Below are 22,390 nucleotides of genomic sequence, written 5' to 3'. Positions count from 1 at the left end.
TATGTCTCCCAAGATCCTGAGCAACTTCTACAGCTGCGCAATTGAGAACATTCTGACCAACTGCTTCACTGTGTGGTCTGGCAGCACTACGGCTATGGACTGCAAACTCCTGCAGAGAGTGGCAAAGACTGCTGAGAGAATCACCAGAACTCCACTGCCCTCTCTGCAGAACATTTACCACCACAGAGTCCACAGGAGATCTGCCTCCATCCTCAAAGACCCCACCCACCCCCAGCATGGACTGTTCACACTTCTACCCTCAGCCCGGAGGTACAGAAGTGTGAAATGCAGGACGGTCAGGTTAAAGAACTCTTTCTTTCCCACCGCCATCAGACTCCTGAACAGCTGACAGGAGTCGATAACCAGGGACTACCTCCCTGTAAACTGTTCTTGACTGTTTACATCTGTTTGCCCATGTTTGCACATGACTGCCCTTTTTTGCTGCTACGTTCTATCATTGCCTTATTTTTGTATTATACTGCCTATTGTGCACTACATTACCTTGATTTTGTAAAATACTGTTTTGTTTTGTTTTTTTCTTTTTATTTTGCACTATATTGGCTTTACGTTGTATTATTTCTTCCACGTATTTATTGTTGTAATTTGGCACTCTTGGTGGACGGCGAACTAAGAATTTCATTGTGCAAGAGGATATGTTCCTTACTGTGCATATGACAATAAACACTTTGAGACACTTTGAAACTTGAAACTTGAATCACTTGGTCACAGAGATACGCAAGTGTTTAGTTTTAAAACCCGAGTCTTCAAGGTCATGTGATGCATTTGATGCAAATCCTTCACTGATGTCTCTTATATGAGGTTGGTGAGTGTGTGTGTGTGTGGTGAGGAGGAGAGCAGCTGAACAGTTTAATTCACTTCAGTTTTATCCCAAACAACGATGCTCTCATCAGTGCTGCTGCTGCTCACAGCTGCATTCTGTAAGTCTCCATTTTGGCTGAATGAGTTTAGATTTCATATCTGGTTGGGCAAATGATTTGATGATGTTTTATTGTTGTTGTTCTCAGGTGGTGTTGGTGCTGTGGAGCTCACTCAGTCAGCCTCTGCGCTCGTGAAACCTGGAGAGTCGTTCTCCATCTCTTGTAAGACCTCAGCGTCGAGCTATTGTATTCACTGGATACGACAACCTGCTGGGAAGGCTCTGGAATGGCTCGGATATCTGTGTAATGATGGTCGCACTGATCTCAAAGATACAGTGAAGAGCAAGATCAGTTTCAGCCAGGACACATCCAGCAGAACAGTTTATTTAAGAGGACAAAACTCTCAGACCGAGGACACAGCTGTGTATTACTGCGCCAGACACACAGCACTACAGACTCCCTGCAGCCCTGTACAAAAACATCCCTGTTCATTTTCATCTCCCTGTAGTCCACTTGTCCCCAGGGACGCCTGGTATAAATGAGCTTGCAGGGCTCAGACCCCTCTCTGTTTCAAAGACAAAGGGAAATCAACATCATGTTTCATCTTTGACCTCAACTGAAATTATTTCTTGTCCTGAGCTGGATATACAGTTAATCCATCATGAATAATCTGTCAATCCATTCCATTCCAATCCATAGTTAATGTGAATGAGGTGAAGTGTTACTGCAGCATTCAGACTCTCCAAAGGCCAGGTGATATGAATATCACAGTTTATAATTTTAAGATAATGTCTGTCTTTGGACACTGAAAGTTTGGCTTTAACAGCTTTAATGATGATCATATTCCAGTTCTCTAAACTGCTCTGATCAGTTGGAGGTAAATCTCTTCATCTACAGATGTGACGGAGCTCAGAAGTTGTGCCTCTTGTTTCCTGGAAAGTATGTTCACTTCATTCAGTGCACAATGACAAAATAATCTCACAAATTTAGCTGTTTAAATTCATGCTCTGAGCAACACCAGAATGATTTGTGTTCAGGAGTCCACAAGACAACAAGTAACTGTGCTCATTAGTTGAGAACCAGCACCATTAGAATGAGGGGTTCAGTGACATACTGCTCTTCTGGACCGATAAATGAAACTTCAGGATTTGACATTGCCATCATAAACTTTAAAAAACATAAAATAGGATCTTCATACACATGAGATTGATCTCTGTCTTCATGCAGTTCTCAAGAGTGCAGTCTGACCAGGGCTGATAATGATATAAAAGCTTGTTTTTCTCATAATTATTATTGGGTGGCACGGTAGTGTAGTGGTTAGCGCTTTTGCCTCACAGCAAGAAGGTCCTGGGTTCAAGCCCCATGGCCGACGAGGGCCTTTCTGTGCGGAGTTTGCATGTTCTCCTCGTGTCCGCGTGGGTTTCCTCTGGGTGCTCCGTTTTCCCCCACAGTCCAACGACATGCAGGTTAGGTTAACTGGTGACTCTAAATTGACCGTAGATGTGAATGTGAGTGTGAATGGTTGTCTGTGTCTAAGTGTCAGCCCTGTGATGACCTGGCGACTTGTCCAGGGTGTACCCCGCCTTTCGCCCGTAGTCAGCTGGGATAGGCTCCAGCTTGCCTGTGACCCTGTAGAACAGGATAAAGCGGCTAGAGATAATGAGACGAGATATCATTTATTAGGATGGGGATATTGCAAAGAAATGTAGCACCCTGCCCTATGAACTGAGGAATCACCTTAACTATTAGGGTGGGCTCTAGGTTCTTAATTTTGTTGGTGTGTGGTGCCGTATTAACCTTAATAAAATGTAACTAAGGAGAAGACTCTCTTTTTTCTTCTTTTCAGAAATAAGGTAAGTGCATAAGTTATTTGGTGCCTCCACTTAGTAGAACTTCAAATTAAATAATGTAAAATCCTACGATGAATAAACAGAAATTCCTCCAAGTTTAACTTGTCTTTTTTTATATGAATAACGTCATAAATACAAAGCAAATTATTTCACATTTAACATAAACCCTTGTGTGCACACAACCCAAAAAAACAAAACGGTGCAGGCCTGAATCGTGGCTTGTGAGCGGTGAGGTCTTAAACTGGGTGACCACTTCACTTAAACAAGCGAAATAAAATGCAGTGAGTCGATCCGGTATATTTGTAACTGTTTGTACTCACAGTCTGGCCTCAGTCAGTTTGTATGCTGCTTGTCAGGAATGGGGATGAATGTTGTGAATGAATGAGGAGGGAGAGAGGAAAGAAAAACCCGGGGACTGCTGACTGGTCACACCCGCTGCCACTAGCCGCCACTCGCCGTTGAAGGTAAACAAAAAAAAAGGTCCAGGATGTGTGTCCTGTTCTGGATTCCCTGGCGAGCATATACACACGGCTCTAAATCACTCATATTCATAGTCTCTGTGCAATTCCGCGAGCTCCTTCCGAGTTCACATAGCATACTTCAGTACACACATTAAACACATAGAGTAACGTTAGGCTACTACATTCAAATGTGTGTAAAATCACTACTAGCCAGGGGTGTAGTGGGCGTGGTACACGGGGGTACGCCGTCCACCCACTTCTCCCGAGGTGAGATTAAAAAAAAAAACTGTCATTCAATGGCCTGAGTTTATACGCTCTACAGTAAGTGACACGTGCCTTTGTGCTCATCATCAATGCCCCCCCCCATTGAACGTTACGTAAAATGTAGCGACGCAAAGTAGAATGCATTCTAAATGCAGCCGAGATATTAGAATTATGTAAACGGTTGACTCCGCCATTTTAATGGCTGCATGTCATGTATTTTGTATATGCAGGTGCCTCAATCGCGCCAGACTAAATGCTTGATTTATTCAATTGGTGCCTTTTATAATAAATTTCAGCCCATTGCTTGTTTGTATGCGATGTGAGTAAGTGACGTGACTATTTTTGAACTTCTGGACACATGCTGTAGCTGTTGCCACGGCAGTAAGTAGGCTAGTAAAAATATCGAATTCCGAATGCAGCTCGGCTCAAATGAACATGAATTGAACATGAACAAAGGTGTTTGTGTATCATAATTTCCAATATTTTGGCTTCACGCCTGATAGTCCATGTTAAACCTATGCAAGGTTTATGTTGAGTTCCAGCAGCAGAGTGGTGCTGTCTACAACGATGCATTCGGAAGGAGAAGGCGAATTTGTTCCTCTTTAGCCATTTCGGCATATTTATTGGAGACAAAATAAACCGTGGCTTTTCGCCATAACAGTTGGGCTGTACTGACAAACACGAATGAAAATTGCACACATAAAAATGTCTGAAAAAAGTGTCTTCTTGTGCCCTCTTGTGTTGTTAAAAGAATGTAACATTTATACAAATCATTCATACCAAACATAGGCGACCAAACAAAGGCTACCGCTTCTGACATGATATCAAATCGATGACGTCACGAATCGCGTACCCCCACTTTAAAAATCTCCACTACACCACTGCTACTAGCATGTTAGCACGAGCTAGATGCTCATCACGTTTAGCATTCATCATAGAATAGAATAGAATAGAAAGCCTTTATTGTCATCACACAGAGTATAATGAAATTCAGAGCTGCTCCATAAAGTGCACACACACATAGAATAAAAAGAAAAGGTATATTCAAAATACAAAAACTACTATTGAACTACTAGTTACTATATACAGACACATTTGTATAGGTCCTGCATGGAGAATACACACAAGACAAAGCACAGTAGATAAAACCTTAAGGGCAAGTAAAGTGGCTGATAGTAGCAGCATCCAGTGGTGTGCAACCATGTGTAACATAATTACAGTTCAAGTATATTGGCATTGTAATAACAGTGTATACCTACACATATACACACACACATATTATATATATATATATATATATACACATACACACACACACACACACACACACACACATATACACACATACATATACATACACACATACATTGAGCTCAAGTATATTGGCATTGTTGGCATAATTGGCATATTGTGCATAATTGGCATTATAATAACAGTATATACATATATATACATACATACATATGCATGTGTATGTACATACACACACACAGCTCAAGTATATTGGCATCAATACTCCAGTAGTATAAGTAAAGTGGCTAGTGATAGCAGCATTCAGTGATAAGGTGACATTTGTATTGACAGTGCAAAAAGACATGATGCAATACACACACACACACACACACACACACACACACACACAAGTTACCTTTTGAACAGTTCACAAGTAGGCCAGTTCTCAAAGCACCAGTTCCTCAGTGCAGGCTGGAGTTGAGTATGGTGACTGCTTTAGGAAAGAAGCTGTCCCTGAGTCTGTTTGTTCTGGCCGGTATGGACCTGTATCGCCTGCCAGAGGGTAGCAGATTGAACAGATGGAAGCCAGGGTGGGTGATGTCCCTTATGATGTTTTTTGCTCTGTTCAGACATCTAGAGTTGTAGATGTCAGTTAAGGAAGGCAGAGGGCTGCCGATGATCCTTTGTGCAGTGTTGGTCACCCTCTGCAGCCTCTTCCTGTCAGCCACTGTGCAGCTAGAGTGCCACACTGACACTGCGTAGGTCAGCAGACTCTCTATGGTGGAGCGGTAGAAGGTCACCAGCAGGCTTGTGCTCAGTTGCTCCCTCTTGAGCACTCTAAGGTAGTGTAGCCGCTGCTGGGCCTTCTTGACCAGGGCTGACGTGTTGGTTGACCAGGAGAGGTCAGCAGAGATGTGGACACCCAGGAATTTGAAGGTCTGCACTCGCTCAACACGCTCACCGTTGATATACAGGGGGGCAGGGGTAGCGCTGTTCCGCCGGAAGTCCAGGATGAGTTCCTTTGTCTTAGAGATGTTCAGTGCTAAGTTGTTGGTTGCACACCACCTCTCCAGGTTCAGGACCTCATCTCTGTAGGCCTCCTCGTTCCCCCCTGTTATCATCCCCACCACTGTTGTGTCGTCAGCGAATTTGACGATGATGTTCTCTGGGTGGGTTGCACTGCAGTCGTATGTGTAGAGCGAGTACAGGAGTGGGCTCAGCACGCAGCCCTGTGGTGAGCCAGTGCTGAGGGTGCGGGCAGATGAAAGGTGGCGGCCCAGCTTCACCTGTTGTGGTCGGTTGATTAGAAAGTCTTTGATCCAGGAGCAGGTGGATGATGGGAGCCCGAGGCTGGTTAGCTTGGGGATCAGGATGTCCGGTATTATGGTGTTGAAAGCTGAGCTGTAGTCGATGAAGAGCATTCTGACATAGCGTCCTTGTCTCTCCAGATGGCTCAGCACAGAGTGGAGAGCAGTGGCTATTGCATCCTCAGTCGATCTGTTAGGCCTGTATGCAAACTGGTGGGGGTCCAGGGTGGGGGGGAGACAGGTTTTTATGTGGTGCAAGATCAGTTTCTCAAAGCACTTCGTTATGACGGGGGTGAGTGCTACGGGGCGGTAGTCGTTGAGGCTGGCTGTGGGTGACTTTTTGGGGACCGGGATGATGGTGGCAGACTTCAAACAGGTCGGGACGATGGCTTGTTCCAGTGACCTGTTGAAGATGTCCGTGAAGACCTGTGCAAGTTGGTCAGCACAGGCCTTGAGCACCTTCCCTGGTACGCCATCTGGGCCAGTTGCCTTCCTGGGGTTTATGGCCCGGAGCACCCGTCTCACATCCTCAGGCTCGACCTTCAGAATGAGCGGGGGAGTGCCAGTGATTGCTGTCGGTTGAAGTGGGGGTTGGGGTGGAGTGCTGGGGGGAGGTGTGAGCTGTAGTGGCAGCTGGGGAGATGGTCCGGGGGGTGGTTTGGCTGTGTGCTGCGCCTGAGCTTCAAAGCGGGCGAAGAAGCTGTTCAGCTCCTCCGCAAGTGCCGCATCTGAGTCCCCGGCTGACACAGCACAGCCCCTGTAGTTTGTTATTGCCTGAATGCCCTGCCACAGCTGCCTGGGGCTTGTCAGCTGCTCCTCAATCCTTCTCCTGTGGTCCGCTTTGGCTGCGCTGATGCCTTTCTTCAGGTCGGCCCGAGTCCTACTGTATAGCGCTCGGTCGCCGGATCTGAAGGCTGCATCCCGGGCACGTAGGAGTGCACGGACCTGGCCGGTCATCCATGGTTTCTCATTCGGGAACACCTGAATGGTCTTTACCACGGTGACCGTGTCAATGCAGTGCTTGATGTAAGCCAGCACTGCATCCGTGTATGTGGCCAGGTCCTCGTGATGGAAAACTTCCCACTGTGTTCGTTCAAAGCAGTCCTGGAGTCGGGGGAGGGCGTCGTCAGGCCAGGTGGTAATTTTCCGTCTTTGTGGCTTTGATTGCCGGCTGAGAGGGGTGTATGCGGGGGGTAGGAACAGGGAGAGATGGTCAGACTGACCGAGGTGGGGGAGGGGAATAGCTCTGTAGGCATGTTTAAGGTTGGAATAAACATGGTCCAGATTATTTACTCCCCTCGTTGCACACTTAACATGTTGGTAAAATTTAGGCAACACCGTTTTGAGGTTTGCCTTATTGAAGTCTCCTGCAATGATGTGCGCGCTGTTTGGGTAGGCTCGCTGGTGGTTGTTAATGTTGTTTGCGAGCAGAGAGAGAGCGGTTTTGACGTTAGCGTCCGGTGGTATGTAGACTGCAGTGATGATAACAGCTGCTAGCTCCCTCGGCAGAAAGAAGGGTCTGCATCTTACGGACATGAACTCTAGGTCAGGAGAACAATGCTTGTCTAAGACTGTACTGTTGTTGCACCAACCTTCATTCACGTAAACACAGAGCCCCCCTCCTCTGTTTTTCCCGGAGTCGCTATTCCTGTCCCATCTGTGTAGCGTGCGGCCTGCTAGCTGCACCGAAGCGTCGGGGATTAGCGGTTGTAGCCATGTCTCCGTTATAATGATTGCACAGCATTCACGAATGTAGCGGTTACCAGCAAGCTGTAGTTCCAAGTCGTCCGTTTTGTGTACCAGGGATCTAGCATTGGAAAGATAGAGGCTTGGTAGCGGAGGTTTGAGTGGCTGTTTCCTGAGCTTGTTCAGCAGGCCCACTCTGCAGCCCCGTTTTTGCTTCCTCTCACGTCTCCGCCTTCTTCCTCTTCCAGACCCGATAACAATCCACGGAGACCCCGGTGCTCTCGCTATCTCCTCCGGAATGTTGTGAGCGTGATGAAAGTCGTTTGAAATGATCATTTCTTGCCGAATGCCGATGTCTATCAGATCCATATGGGTGTATCTTGTGTTGAAGTCCGTAGGTGACGCGAAACAAACAGTTATAACACACAAAAAATACAAAAACGTGCACTTGAAAGGAGAGCTGTAAGCCGCTGCGTCCTGACGCGCCGCCATCTTAACTCGATCTCCCTTAACATCATCACAAACAGTAGTAAAACAGTCCGTATTTACCACAACTTCCATAAACATTTACCTTCAGTACACCTTAGTATGCCCTGTTCCTCTGGTAAACTCTGCATTTAACACTGGAAATGAAGGCAATACTCGGCACGATAGCACACGCTACATCGCATGCGTTTTTCCCGCTCGTGTATCCAGTCTCTCTCTGTTGCTGTTCCCTGTACGTCCCGGATGTCCCACCCCCTTAGCCTGTTTGATTGGATGAGAGGTTTTCATAACTATGGAAACTGAGCAAACTGACAGGTAGAATAAGGATATGTTACAAAATGAGTACATCAGATGCCTATACACTGTAATAAACAACATTGCTTATTAACATATAATTCTCACATGTAATATCATCAACCATAGTTATTTTTAACCTTTTGTATGAAATATGAACTGACATGGATTTTATGTAATTATCTCAATCACAAAGACATGCATTTTAATGAAATTAACTTATAAACAGAACTTACTTATTACTTATTTATCTTTTTAGATGTTTTTTTTAATCTAGACAGGGCTACAGAAAGATTCACTGAAAGACAAATCTGTCATTTCTCTAGACACTTCCAGTAACACTGTGACCTTACGGGGACAGAACATGCAGAGTAAAGACACAGCTGTGTATTACTGCGCTCATTATCCACACAGTGAGACAAATCAACAACATCCCTGTACAAAAACACCTCAGACAGCATACAGTATAACAGAATGACCACAAGAGACGAAACTTATCCATCCACATCGAACTAAAAAATAAATAATCCCACAAATTACAACAGAGTTTCATGTTAATTTTTTTTATTCTTTTGTGGCGTAGAAACCACAGTGCTACAGCTCTAACACTGCTGCACATTTATACACGCTATTATAATCACATCTCTGTCAAGAACTTGTTCTACTGTTAGATCATTAAATAAGAATAATCACCCCAGCAAATCAGAGTTTGTGTATCATGTGTGAGAAAGTGTGAGAGCATTTTATCATGACTTTGAAGAAAAGTAGAATTTTTCCATTCTCATGATCCCAATGTCCTCAAGCATTGAGAATAATCATCATTCTTACATTCAGTCTTTCATAAAAACAAACCAAATTCAGCACCAAAGAACATTTTTCATCCTGATGATTAAAACCTGTCTAGGACAGAAACCAGCAGGCTGTTTTGAATGGATCAGCATCACAATATGCAAATGTTTCTGCCAAATTCCCCCCCCTTCCAACTACAGATAGAGAAATATCAGCCTCGGTCACTGTGGGTTCTGGAGAATTTAGCACTGCTTTTAGTTCAACGATGTTCCTTCCATTTTTGCTGCTGCTGGCAGCTTCATCCGGTGAGTTTCACTTCAATCATGAACACGGTGCTTATAGCTCTGCAAACCATCTGTAACACTTTTTTTTTTTTTGGGTGGTGAAACATTGAAGCACTGGGACAGGCGGGTTCACTGCAGGGCAATTTTTATTTCAGCTTTTCAGCTTTTATGCTGATTTCACATCCAAACACAGCACACAGGGAGGCACTTTCTCCCTCCACATCAGCCCTCAGCTGACACTGAAAGACACACACACACATATATATATATATATATATATATATATATATATATATATATATATATATATATATATATATACGGACCAGTAATTTGACACAGGTGTGATCATTTTGCCACTGACCTTCCCCGGCCTCACCCTCCAGTCACAAACTGGGGCTTGACCACGCCCCCGCTGCCACACCCTCTCAGTCATAATTTTCTTTCCATTGCAAGAAACTAAGTTTGAATAGTTTGTGCTATTTTTAGAACCATGGCATCATCCGACCCTTACAGAAAAAACACATGAATTTCCCATGTATTTCACAAGTGATCACATGTTACCACATGTGGAATACATGGTATCAGATTTTGTAACGTGTTACCATGTAGAGCACATGTGGAAAACATGTTACCACATGTGTAAAACATTCCCACATGTGATTCACATAAAATTGGGCCAAAACCACGTTTCCCAAGTGCAAATAACATGTTTCCCATGTGCAAAACACATTTTCCACATATTTCACATGTGAGAAATCACATGTGAAGTTCATGTGTTTTTTCTGTAAGGGGAATAATGTGGAGTAAATTATTACAACAAAACACTAAAAGTGCAGTTTTGTTGTCTGTCCTTTTGTGTAATTTGTATTTGATCAGAAAATGTGTCATTAGTCCACTGACTTTTAGTTTCTCCTCCAAAGGCATTCTGGAGAAAAAGGAAGGTCGAGTAAATCATCCATAAATCTATTCTCTGCCATCAAGAAGCTATTGAACAGCCAGAGAAAAATAATGCAGCTGCTTCTCACCAATAGAAGTGAAAATTATTTTCCTTTTTTGACAAACAGTCAAACTTAGAAAGTTTCCTGCACCTTTGGTCTTGTAGTTTCTCCTGTATATTTATCCTGCAGCCACATTAGAAATGTCTGAACATGATGTTTTTCTTTCAGCTTTATGGCCTGTGAGGGGCGCTCTTTCTCTATTCACACAACATCTACCCAACATGCTGAGCTTCAAAGGACTGAGAGAGTGGAATAAATATGAGAACATGTTCTCCTGGGATTTACATTAAAGTCATAAACTCTAACTATAACATTGTTATGAAGCTAAGACCTTACAGATCGATTATATCAGTGTCTCATTAAACCAGGCTGCAGAATCCACACTGTTTGGTGAATTAGTCAGTATATCATCAGGAACTCTTATATTTTGTGAATGTGTACGTGTTTTTCCATTTGCAGGAAATGCCTCATGTCTTTAAGCCTGCTGTGCCTTTATGAAAGCTTCAACACTGTCATGCAAATCAAACCCCCTATAAAATATTTGAGGTGCACTCAAGAGAAGTGAGGTTCCAGGTTCAGGTTCCACTCAAACCATGGTCTCAACATTTCTACTCCTGCTGTTAACAGCTGCATCTGGTAAGTATGTGGAGAATTTTGGAGAGAAACAGATAATTGTGGACATATTTCCTTTAGAAAGAAGGCACCTGAATAATTGTTTGTTGTTCACAGGAATTAAATGTATTGAACTGGTTCAGCCTGCAGTCATGGTGGGTAAGCCTGGAGAATCATTTTCAGTCCCCTGTAAGATCACTGGATACTCAGCCACAAGTTCCTGTACTAACTGGATACGACAGGCATCAGGACACGCGCTGGAATGGATCGGCTGGTACTGCAGCTCCAGTAATACTGGCAGCAAAGATTCACTTAAGAGCAAGATCCGTTTCTCAGCTGAGGCTTCCAGCAACACTGTGATTTTACACGGGCAAAACTTTCAGACTGAAGACACAGCTGTGTATTACTGCGCTCGTTATCCACAGTGAGACAAATCAACAACATCCCTGTACAAAAACACCTCATACAGTTTACAGTATAACAGAATGTCCACAAGATACAAAACTTATCAATCCTGTTTCACTGATACTTTCATATTTGATTGAAAATTATAGTATTTAATAAAGAGGTTTCTGTTCCATGAAAAGTCACACATTCTCCATCAGATGAATCTCCTCCCCATGTTTTAAAATAAATTTCACTGGAATTAAGTTTTAATCAAAGAACTGTATTCAAATTATATTCTTTCAATATTCGTCAGATTGAACGTTTCATTCATTTGACAGAATATTTCATGAAGAGTGAAAATAAATGTGTAAATGTTTCTGCACCTATAGAGGGCAGTATCTCACTTCTCCTGAGGTTAAACTCATGAAACTTGATTTTTTTTTTTTTTTTCTGAAATGAGAAAAGACACAAGTATTATCTCTCAGAATTAGGAGCAGAGACATCGTCTCAATAACAACAGCAACACTCAACATATTAATTCAGACACTTTCAACATGTATATTATAAACACTGAAATAAACAGTGACTCAAAACATTTCTTCATTCTATCAAATATGTTCATGAATAATTAACAACCATCTCTAAAGTGAAGGAAATTACTAAATTACAAGAACTTTGAAGCTCACTTGCATGTTCACCAATTATTAAAAACAATGACTAAACTGAACTGACAAACTGTAAAATGTGTCATCGCTCTCATCCTCGGCACATGCAAAATCAGCCCGTGGATCTTCATATTATAGACCTGACAAAGCTTTAACAACAGGCAAGGATTGGCGTGAGCTCCTGACTGAATGAGTCAGTGATGATTTGTGAGCTGAATTATTTCTGGAACTACAATCAGTTTCTCTCGGATAAACTGGATGAGAGACACAGCTGAAAAATTAAATCTGTAAAGTTTGTGTTGTTCAGTGATGATCAGTGATCAGAAAATTTCATGTTCTTCTGGGTGTTACAGTGATACACAGTGATGCACTAAAAGACATATGAGATCTAATGAGTAAAGAGCAGTTATGGACTTGACAGCAGGAAACACAGCTGGAGTTTTACAGTCAACTTTTTATCTTCATGGCTGTTCCTCTGTGACTCTTTATGTCTCCAGTGGGCGTGACATGCAAATGAAATCCTGCGTTTGAACCATTTATGCCGATACATTCAGCTCAACAACATACCAGCAGTTTATGTTCATTTACAGCAACAGGAATCATTTGAATTTTTTGAGATGGGACGAGGCAGAGTTTTGAGTTACTTTGCTCTCGCAATGTTCATTCAATGTTAGTCTCATCGATTTCACAATTAAAATATAACATCTTTTCCCTTCTTTATTTCTTTCATTTTAACTGTAACACCTGTTTTTGTGTGTTCTTGTATTTCAGATTCCTGCAGTCAGACACTGATTGAGTCTGATTCAGTGATCATCAAACCTGATCAGTCTCATAACCTGACCTGCACAGCTTCTGGATTTGACTTTGGGAGCTCATGGATGGCTTGGATCAGACAGGCTCCTGGAAAAGGGCTGGAATTTGTTGCAACTATCGAGGATGATAGTGACAGGAAGTTTTTCTCCAGTGCAGTTAATGGCCGCTTCACCATCTCCAGAGACAACAGTAAGAAGCAGGTGTATCTGCACATGAACAGCGTGAGGACAGAAGACACTGTCGAGTATTACTGCGCTCGACACACAGTGATACTTCTCCTAAGACAGCAGTAAAAAAACAAACAAACATTTTTGCTGTAGTCACATGACAATCTCGCACTTTCATCAGCAGTGTATTCATGGAGGTCTTCTTCTTCTTCTTCTTTTGGCTGCTCCCGATTAGGGGTCGCCACAGCGGATCTTTAGTCTCCATTGCTCCCTTTCTTCTGCATCCTTCTCTACCACACCTGCCACTTTCATGTCCTCTCTCACCACATCCATGTTTCTCCTCTTTGGCCTTCCTCGTTTTCGTTTGCCTGGCAGCTCCGTCCTCAACATTCTCCTTCCCACATGCTCTACATCTCTTCTCAGAATGTGCCCATACCATCTCAGTCTCATGTCTCTGAGCTTAATTCCCATGCTCTCCACATGTGCTGTCCCTCTGATGTGTTTGTTCCTTATCCTGTCCAATCTTGTCACTCCCATCGCAAACCTTCACATCCTCAACTCCACCACCTCCAACTTTGCCTCCTGTCTCTTCGTTAAAGGTACTGTCTCCAATCCATACATTACAGCTGATCTCACGACTATCTTCTACATCTTACCTTTCACGTTTGCTGGGACTTTCCTATTAGAAATGACTCCCAAAATCCTTCTCCAGCTGCTCCACCCTGTCTGCACTCTCTTTCTCATCTCACTATTGAAGCCCCCATTTTCCTGCACAGTCGACCCCAGGTACTTGAATTCACCAACTTTCTTTACATCTACTCCTTGCATCTTCACTCCACTCATCCCCATTCTCTTTGATGCACATGTATTCTGTTTTGCTACTGCTCACCTTCATTCCTCTTCGTTCCAATGCATACCTCCATCTCTCCAAACCCAACTCAACCTCCTTTCTACTTTCACCACATATCACAATATCATCCGCAAACGTCATGTTCCATGGTGACTCTTGCCTCACTTTGTCCGTCAAGCTATCCATCACGATGGCAAACAAAAAAGGACTCAAAGCAGATCCTTGATGGAGTCCCACCTTCACCTTGAACCATTCAGTTGTTCCAACTGCTCACTGCTGTTTCACTGTTCTCATACAATCCCAATTCCAAAAAAGTTAGGACAAAGTACATATTGTAAATAAAAACGGAATGCAATAATTTACAAATCTCAAAAACTGATATTGTATTCACAATAGAACATAGACAACATATCAAATGTTGAAAGTTAGACATTTTGAAATTTCATGCCAAATATTGGCTCATTTGAAATTTCATGACAGCAACACATCTCAAAAAAGTTGGGACAGGGGCAATAAGAGGCTGGAAAAGTTAAAGGTACAAAAAAGGAACCGCTGGAGGACCAAATTGCAACTCATTAGGTCAAATGGCAATAGGTCATTAACATGACTGGGTATAAAAAGAGCATCTTGGAGTGGCAGCGACTCTCAGAAGTAAAGATGGGAAGAGGATCACCAATCCCCCTAATTCTGCACCGACAAATAGTGCAGCAATATCAGAAAGGAGTTCGACAGTGTAAAATTGCAAAGAGTTTGAACATATCATCATCTACAGTGCATAATATCATCAAAAGATTCAGAGAATCTGGAAGAATCTCTGTGCGTAAGGGTCAAGGCCGGAAAACCATACTGAGTGCCCATGATCTTTGGGCCCTTAGATGGCACTGCATCACATACAGGCATGCTTCTGTATTGGAAATCACAAAATGGGCTCAGGAATATTTCCAGAGAACATTATCTGTGAACACAATTCACCGTGCCATCCGCCATTGCCAGCTAAAACTCTATAGTTCAAGGAGAAGCCATATCTAAACACGATCCAGAAGCACAGATGTCTCTCTGGGCCAAGGCTCATTTAAAATGGACTGTGGCAAAGTGGTCAGACGAATCAAAATGTGAAGTTCTTTATGGAAATCAGGGACGCCATGTCATTCAGACTAAAGAGGAGAAGGACGACCCAAGTTGTTATCAGCGCTCAGTTCAGAAGCCTGCATCTCTGATGGTATGGGGTTGCATTAGTGCGTGTGGCATGGGCAGCTTATACATCTGGAAAGACACCATCAATGCTGAAAGGTATATGCAGGTTCTAGAGTAACATACGCTCCCATCCAGATGACGTCTCTTTCAGGGAAGACCTTGCATTTTCCAACATGACAATGCCAAACCACATACTGCATCAATTACAGCATCATGGCTGCGTAGAAGAAGGGTCCGGGTGCTGAACTGGCCAGGCTGCAGTCCAGATCTTTCACCCATAGAAAACATTTGGCGCATCATAAAACGGAAGATAGGACAAAAAAGATCTAAGACAGTTGAGCAACTAGAATCCTACATTAGACAAGAATGGGTTAACATTCCTATCCCTAAACTTGAGCAACTTGTCTCCTCAGTCCCCAGACATTTACAGACTGTTGTAAAGAGAAAAGGGGAAGTCTCACAGTGGTAAACATGGCCTTGTCCCAACTTTTTTGAGATGTGTTGTTGTCATGAAAATTAAAATCACCTAATTTTTCTCTTTAAATGATACATTTTCTCAGTTTAGGGTGGCATGGTGGTGTAGTGGTTACCGCTGTCGCCTTACAGCAAGAAGGTCTGGGTTCGAGCCCCATGGCCAGTGAGGGCCTTTCTGTGCGGAGTTTGCATGTTTTCCCTGTGTCCACGTGGGTTTCCTCCGGGTGCTCCGGTTTCCCCCACAGTCCAAAGACATGCAGGTTAGGTTAACTGGTGACTCTAAATTGACCGTAGGTGTGAATGTGAATGGTTGTCTGTGTCTGTGTCAGCCCTGTGATGACCTGGCGACTTGTCCAGGGTGTACCCCACCTTTTGCCTGTAGTCAGCTGGGATAGGTTCCAGCTTGCCTGCGACCCTGTAGAAAGGGATAAAGCGGCTAGAGATAATGAGATGAGATTTTTTCAGTTTAAACATTTAATATGTCATCTATATTCTATTCTGAATAAAATATGGAATTTTGAAACTTCCACATAATTGCATTCCATTTTTATTTACAATTTGTACTTTGTTCCAACTTTTTTGGCATCGGGGTTGTACATGTCTTGCACCACTCTCATATACTTCTCATTCACTCCACTCTTTCTCATACAATACCATAACTCATCTCTTGGCACTCTATCGTATGCCTTCTCCAGGTCTACAAACAATGTAGCTTTCTCTGGCCTTCCCTGTATTTCTCCATTAACATTCTTAAAGCAAAAATTGCATCTGACGTGCTCTTCCTTGGCATAAACCCGTACTGCTGTTCACAGATTGCTACCTCTCTTCTCAATCTCGCCTCCAATACCATTTCCCATCGCTTCATGGTGTGGCTTATCAATTTCATTCCTCTGTAATTACTGCAGCTCTGTACATCTCCCTTATTCTTGTATATTGGGACTAGCACACTCTTTCTCCATTCATTTGGCATTTTCTCATTCTCTAGGATCTTATTAAACAATCTCATGTGGAACTCCACAGCCGTCTCACCCAAACATCTCCAAGCCTCAATCGGGATACCATCTGGTCTGACTGCTTTAACATGTGGCTGGTGAGTGGAAAATTAAATACAAATGGCAATTAAACACACAGCTAGCAGAGGGTGCCAACAGTCTCTCTCTCTCTCTCTCTCTCTCTCTCTCTCTCTCCCTCTCTCATAAGAGGTTATAACAAGCTGTGTGTCATTCTGTACCAAATCACCCAAAAAAAAAAAAGAATCTAAACCCCAAGTCTCTAGATTTGCATGAAATTTGGGGTACAAGTTGTGTTTGACCCACAAAGTCCACATGTAAAATTTTAGGTTCATGCGACCAACGGTTTTGGAGATAGGGGGCGCCGTTTTTTCGCGATTTTCGCATAAAAAGGGCGTGGCTGCCAACATAACAGGGGTCATAACTCCTGAACTAGCAGCCCGATTGAGACAAATGAGGTATCATTGGAAAGCTGAGAGCCAAAGGAATCCAAATATGCCCTTATTTGCAACATTTGGAGCATTTCAGGGGTGATGACCCTTTGACCTATATTTTGACCTTGAAATTGACAAAAAAGGTCACGTGACAGGAGGGCCAGACAAGGTTGATTTTGTACCCTAGTAAGTTACCTACAATATATCCAAAAATCTGAGATGTATTCTTTTTTGTTTTGGAGTAATCAAAAGTTGAAATTCATGCATCCTGAGCACTTCAGTGAATAAGTCATTAGAAACGCACATAATGTCAAAACTTAAGTACATATGGGCCTCCACTCTAACTGTTTTGACCATCACAGAGTCTGAGCTTTAGTTAATGGATGAACTTCTTTACTTCAAATGCATAGTCTTGTCCAATGTCATTCTGAATCCAGTAGTCTACAAGGTTTCCTCATCCGCTGCCCAGTCAGCACACAGTTTTGCAATTTTCAGGTGATCACGGTGACCGATCGAGTACATGTACACAACATATGAGTAAGCCTTGTAGGCCAAAACATGCATGTGCATGCATCAGACCCAATATAGAGTTTGTTTTTAAAACAATCAGCAACTTAGATTAATAACAGTCGACTTAAAAATCTCTTTTGAAGTCTTCAAAGGTGCTTGAGCACAAGTCTTTCATTCATGATTTACTTACATGCTTCACTCATTCCTAGACTGTAAAAGTAAGAGAAAGATGAGAATGGTTTCTTTTGTTTTAACTTCTTGAGCATGTTCTTCATGAAAATGTGGGGCTACCACTTCCTTTCAAGGGAGTCCAAAGTTTGAATGTTGGTGGAAAACTAACATGTATACATACCATGCATATTGTGTATATCTTGAAGCCAATTATTTTGACTTATTCACTGAAGTGCTCAGGATGCATGAATTTCAACTTTTGATTACTCCAAAACAAAAAAGAATACATCTCCAATTTTTGGATATATTGTAGGTAACTTACTAGGGTACAAAATCAACCTTGTCTGGCCCGCCTGTCACGTGACCTTTTTTGTCAATTTCAAGGTCAAAATATAGGTCAAAGGGTCATCACCCCTAAAATGCTCCAAATGTTGCAAATAAGGACATATTTGGATTCTTTGGGCTCTCAGCTTTCCAATGATACCTCATTTGTCTCAATCGGGCTGCTAGTTCAGGAGTTATGACCCCTTTTATGTTGGCAGCCACGCCCTTTTTTCGCGAAAATCGTGAAAAAACGGCGCCCCCTATCTCCAAAACCGTTGGTCGCATGGACCTAAAATTTTACATGTGGACTTTATGGGTCAAATCTGACATGTACCCCAAATTTCATGTAAATCTAGAGACTTGGGGTTTAGGTCATTGGGTGATTTGAAGCAGATTGACCCTTGTAGCTTTTGTCTTATTAACTTCAAAAGAAAAAAAAGTGGTAAGGGAGCTGTTTATGCCAACAATAATATATCTGACAAGAGGGACGAACTTTTGTGTTCATTCCACAACACTTGAATCAATTAAAAAAAACGATGACAAATTGCTGTTGTAACACCAACGTTCTATGATATTAATACAGTTATAGTTATATAATTTGGAAATATAAACAGTTGTGGTAGCAGTGATTCATAATCATAATGATGGATTTTGGACTGCTGGCTTTAAAAATACTCATAACCAGGTTTGTGACAAAATTGTGTTCGACTGCAATTTCATTTCAAATTAATATCACGAGTTTGTGTTGTCTCATTTTTTTTTCTTCAGAAAAAACAGCTCAGAAGTATTGTACGAAGAGAAAATTACTTTCTCTTGCAATCTTCCCTCCTTTTGGAGATTGAAGAAATATACATCAACATGAAATGAATGAAGATTTGAACACAAATGTCATATTAGTGTTTAATCTCTTCAGCTCATTGTTTGCACAGTGGACATTTGTTTAACAAAGCAGAAAAGTTCAGTTCTTGGTTTTCGTGTGTGTGTGTGTGTGTGTGTGTGTGGCTTCATGCTCTGATAATTACAGCTGGGGTAAGAAAAGATTAGAAACTACAAATAAGGGCTTTCCACAGGAAAATTTGCATTTCAAATAAGGTGTAAAAACTGTAACTTAGCATTAACTCAATAATTCCTTCCTGATTCTCCACATTTTTGGATATGGTAATGGTTCGTTCAGCCAACGCTATCAACCCATACTGTCCCATCTTCATATGAAGCTGTCCAGGCTGAAACAAGTATGTAGAACCTCCTTTTGCAGGAAACACCCTGATGAAAAGTTTCCTGTTGAGATTTATGGAATGGTAAAGAGGAATTGTTGACCATCCTGCCTGACAAAACATCCGGTTCTCAGCAATAATTTTGACTACCACTAACCATCTAAATTAGGTTAGTATCTGATTAAGTAGGTGACTGGCCACCACAGCGCTATTCTCTTGTCACTGGTCTCCAAACCGAAAAGCAGCAAAACAGCCCGAAACCTTGATGCTACCACCACCATGCTTCACACTTAAAATGAGGTTTTGAGGTTGATGTGCAGTGGCTCTTTGTCCTTTATGGGTTTCTGCCAAATACTTGATCTTGTCTGTCCGTAGAACACTGACCCAGATGTTTTGAAGCACAGAATTGCATGCTTGAGATGTACTGCATACTTTCGACAATAGAATCTGGATCAGTATGTAGATCGGTAACATTAGTCCAATATCCGATGAGTGAATTTTTGTCAGTATCGGCACCTGATATCGACACTGGATCGGTTCAGTCCCGAATCGAATCCTTGACTTGCAAGTGATGTCAAGGCAAAATAGAAACCTGGATGTTGGCCATATTGGTGGATATACAAATGCGGGGTCAAGCGACATTCCATACAAAACATCGTTGCGCGTGCGCAAATCTCTTTTAGCTTTGTCATATTTTTGTGCTGGATATGGTGGTGGTCACAACAGTACTCGTGACCGTGGCATGTTCCGATTTTTTAGAATTCCATCTGTGATTCGGAAAGAGGGCGAGGAAACTCTGAGGCTTAGTACAGAAAGGAGACGAGCACGGCTGAACAACATCAGCAGGGCTGATCTAACGGAGGCTAAAACCAAAACAGCTCGTGTTTGCAGGAATGATTTTATCTCAGGTGAGACTCAAAAACTTTCTCAATAATATCTTGGAAGAATTTCATTTTGTGTTGCTTGAATTTTGCTATAAAATGAGCATTCGCTTGTCGTGGTTCACTTGGTCGTTGTTATAATTTTAACATGTGTATTACCATTTCGCTTCTCGGAGCGCCAGCAAAATTATATGATAGAAACAATCCAGACTGGGCACCCACTCAGAAAATGGGCTTTGTTTCGTCCAAGGTCTGACTTGATTCTTTGGCAGCCAAACCGGATAGAATGCGATATCTGGGTACTGGATGGTCGGGAGAAGCGTCTTATCTTCAGAAAAGTTTGACTTTTTTCAATAATATGGGTAAAAACCACACATATCTATCTTCTCTTTGTATCGAATCTGTGCTCGACCGTTCAAATTGTGGTAATACTGAGAAAATTCAGCATTGTTTACAGACATGTTTTCAGCGGCTGCCATCCGAGTTCCTTTGTATATCCACCATCATGGTGGACGCTCATGACGTAGCACATTTTGATCACGTGGTTGCAAGTCATCAAGAGCAACAGTGCTGTATTTATTTAAAACATATTTTTCTTCATGGGGATTGAACAAGCAGATCTTCTGAAATACTTTTTTGCCTCCTTTTTAGTTGTTTGTACAATATGTACAGTTTTTCAGCAACTGCCCTCTGAAATTAGGTTTGATCGAGTCATGGTTTCAGTGAACAGAAGTGAAGACACTCTGTCAGTAACCAGAATTTGTGTATTTATTTATTTATTTATTTATTTATTTATTATTGATAAGGCAGAGCACCTCTACACCCCACATCTCCCATGCCATCCATGAACTGGAACACCTGTTGAGCTTTTGGAGAGGCTGTTCGCCCACAAAGTTTCGTATACTTGTAAAAACTTATACTGTGGCTGTTTCAGAAGTCTATTGACTGTTGAAGAAGTGCTTGACTGTTGATTTTTTTTTGTGTGTGATTGAATGACGAACAGCCATTTTATACTTCATGCGATCATTCTACCAGACAATAATTCCAGAAGGTTCATAAACTTTCATGCAACTTTGTACATTTACAATACACATTTATGAATATATGACTGTCACATAAACAGGATGCACCTGTTCTTTTTGCTGCACTACTGCCTGTGGGTTCTTACAGTGATACTAGCCTGAAATGACTTCTGAAAGAATTATGGAAATTAATCAGTATATTTATATTCCTTGTTTCTCTGTTTATTTGATTTAATGTCATTTCTAGCATACTTTTTTTTTACCTTGATAAAATCAGACTTTTGAAAGGAACCATGGTGTTTGCTGACAGATTTGTCGCTCTTTTATCAATAACTGAAGACAAACAGAGGCAATTAATATCAGAAAAGAGGGGCCATGGCATGATCAATGTTAATGCTACATATTTTCGTGATGGTTAATGTGAGAGCTTATTCCAATAGCATGCATGTAGTCTGCTTTGAATTTTTTTTTTTTTGTGATTTGTATTTTGTTGAACATCAGTCAGGTCATCAGCTATATGTAAATCAGGTAGAGCATGAAGCCAGGCCGGAGGCCTTTTTTTGTGATCAAATTATTTTATCAATTTCCAAAAGTATGGGGTTTGGGGGTAGGAGGGATGTTGAGGGAAGATATTTTCAGATATAGCTTTTGTGTGTCTGATGAGGAAATGATGAAAAAATTATCTAGTCCATTTTAGGGTAGAAGGGAGCAGTGAAAGATTACATACATATACAGTGTCTTGCAAAAGTTTTAATCTGCCCTGGTGTTTGTCCTGTTTTGTCACATTCCAAGCTGTAATTAAAATGGATTTTTTGGGGGGTGAGCACCATTTGATTTACACAACATGCCTATGACTTTAAAGGTGCAATTTTTTTTATTGTGACACTAACAGTAATAAAGATGAAAAAAAAAACAGAAATCTGGAGTGTGCATAGGTATTCACCCCCTTTCATATGAAACCCCTAAATAAGAGCTGGTCCAACCAATTCACTTCATAAGTCACGTAATTAGTTGATTAAGATCCACCTGTGTGCAATCAAAGTGTCACATGATCTGTCACATGATGTCTGAATAAATCAGCCTGTTCTGGAAGGACCCTGCCTCTGCAACACTACAAAGCAAGCAACAT

At 41.9% G+C, this 22,390-nt stretch overlaps 2 gene segments (V, D, J or C); both read left to right on the top strand.

The window, feature by feature from the left end:
* The first annotated feature begins 898 nt into the window (after positions 1 to 898).
* Positions 899 to 11,031, top strand: LOC132869445 (Ig heavy chain V region PJ14-like). The segment is given in 3 exon segments: positions 899 to 938; positions 1,026 to 1,348; positions 10,993 to 11,031. Coding segments are annotated over 3 exon segments (402 nt in total).
* Positions 11,032 to 12,814: 1,783 nt separating this feature from the next.
* On the top strand, positions 12,815 to 13,303 carry LOC132869444 (immunoglobulin heavy variable 3-7-like). The segment is given in 2 exon segments: positions 12,815 to 12,866; positions 12,969 to 13,303. Coding segments are annotated over 2 exon segments (387 nt in total).
* Positions 13,304 to 22,390: the final 9,087 nt, after the last annotated feature.

The sequence above is a fragment of the Neoarius graeffei genome, chromosome 20 (assembly GCF_027579695.1).
Source record: "Neoarius graeffei isolate fNeoGra1 chromosome 20, fNeoGra1.pri, whole genome shotgun sequence".
Taxonomy (NCBI): domain Eukaryota; kingdom Metazoa; phylum Chordata; class Actinopteri; order Siluriformes; family Ariidae; genus Neoarius; species Neoarius graeffei.
Note: the sequence above shows the minus strand (reverse complement) of the source record. Positions and strands in the feature narration are given on the sequence as shown.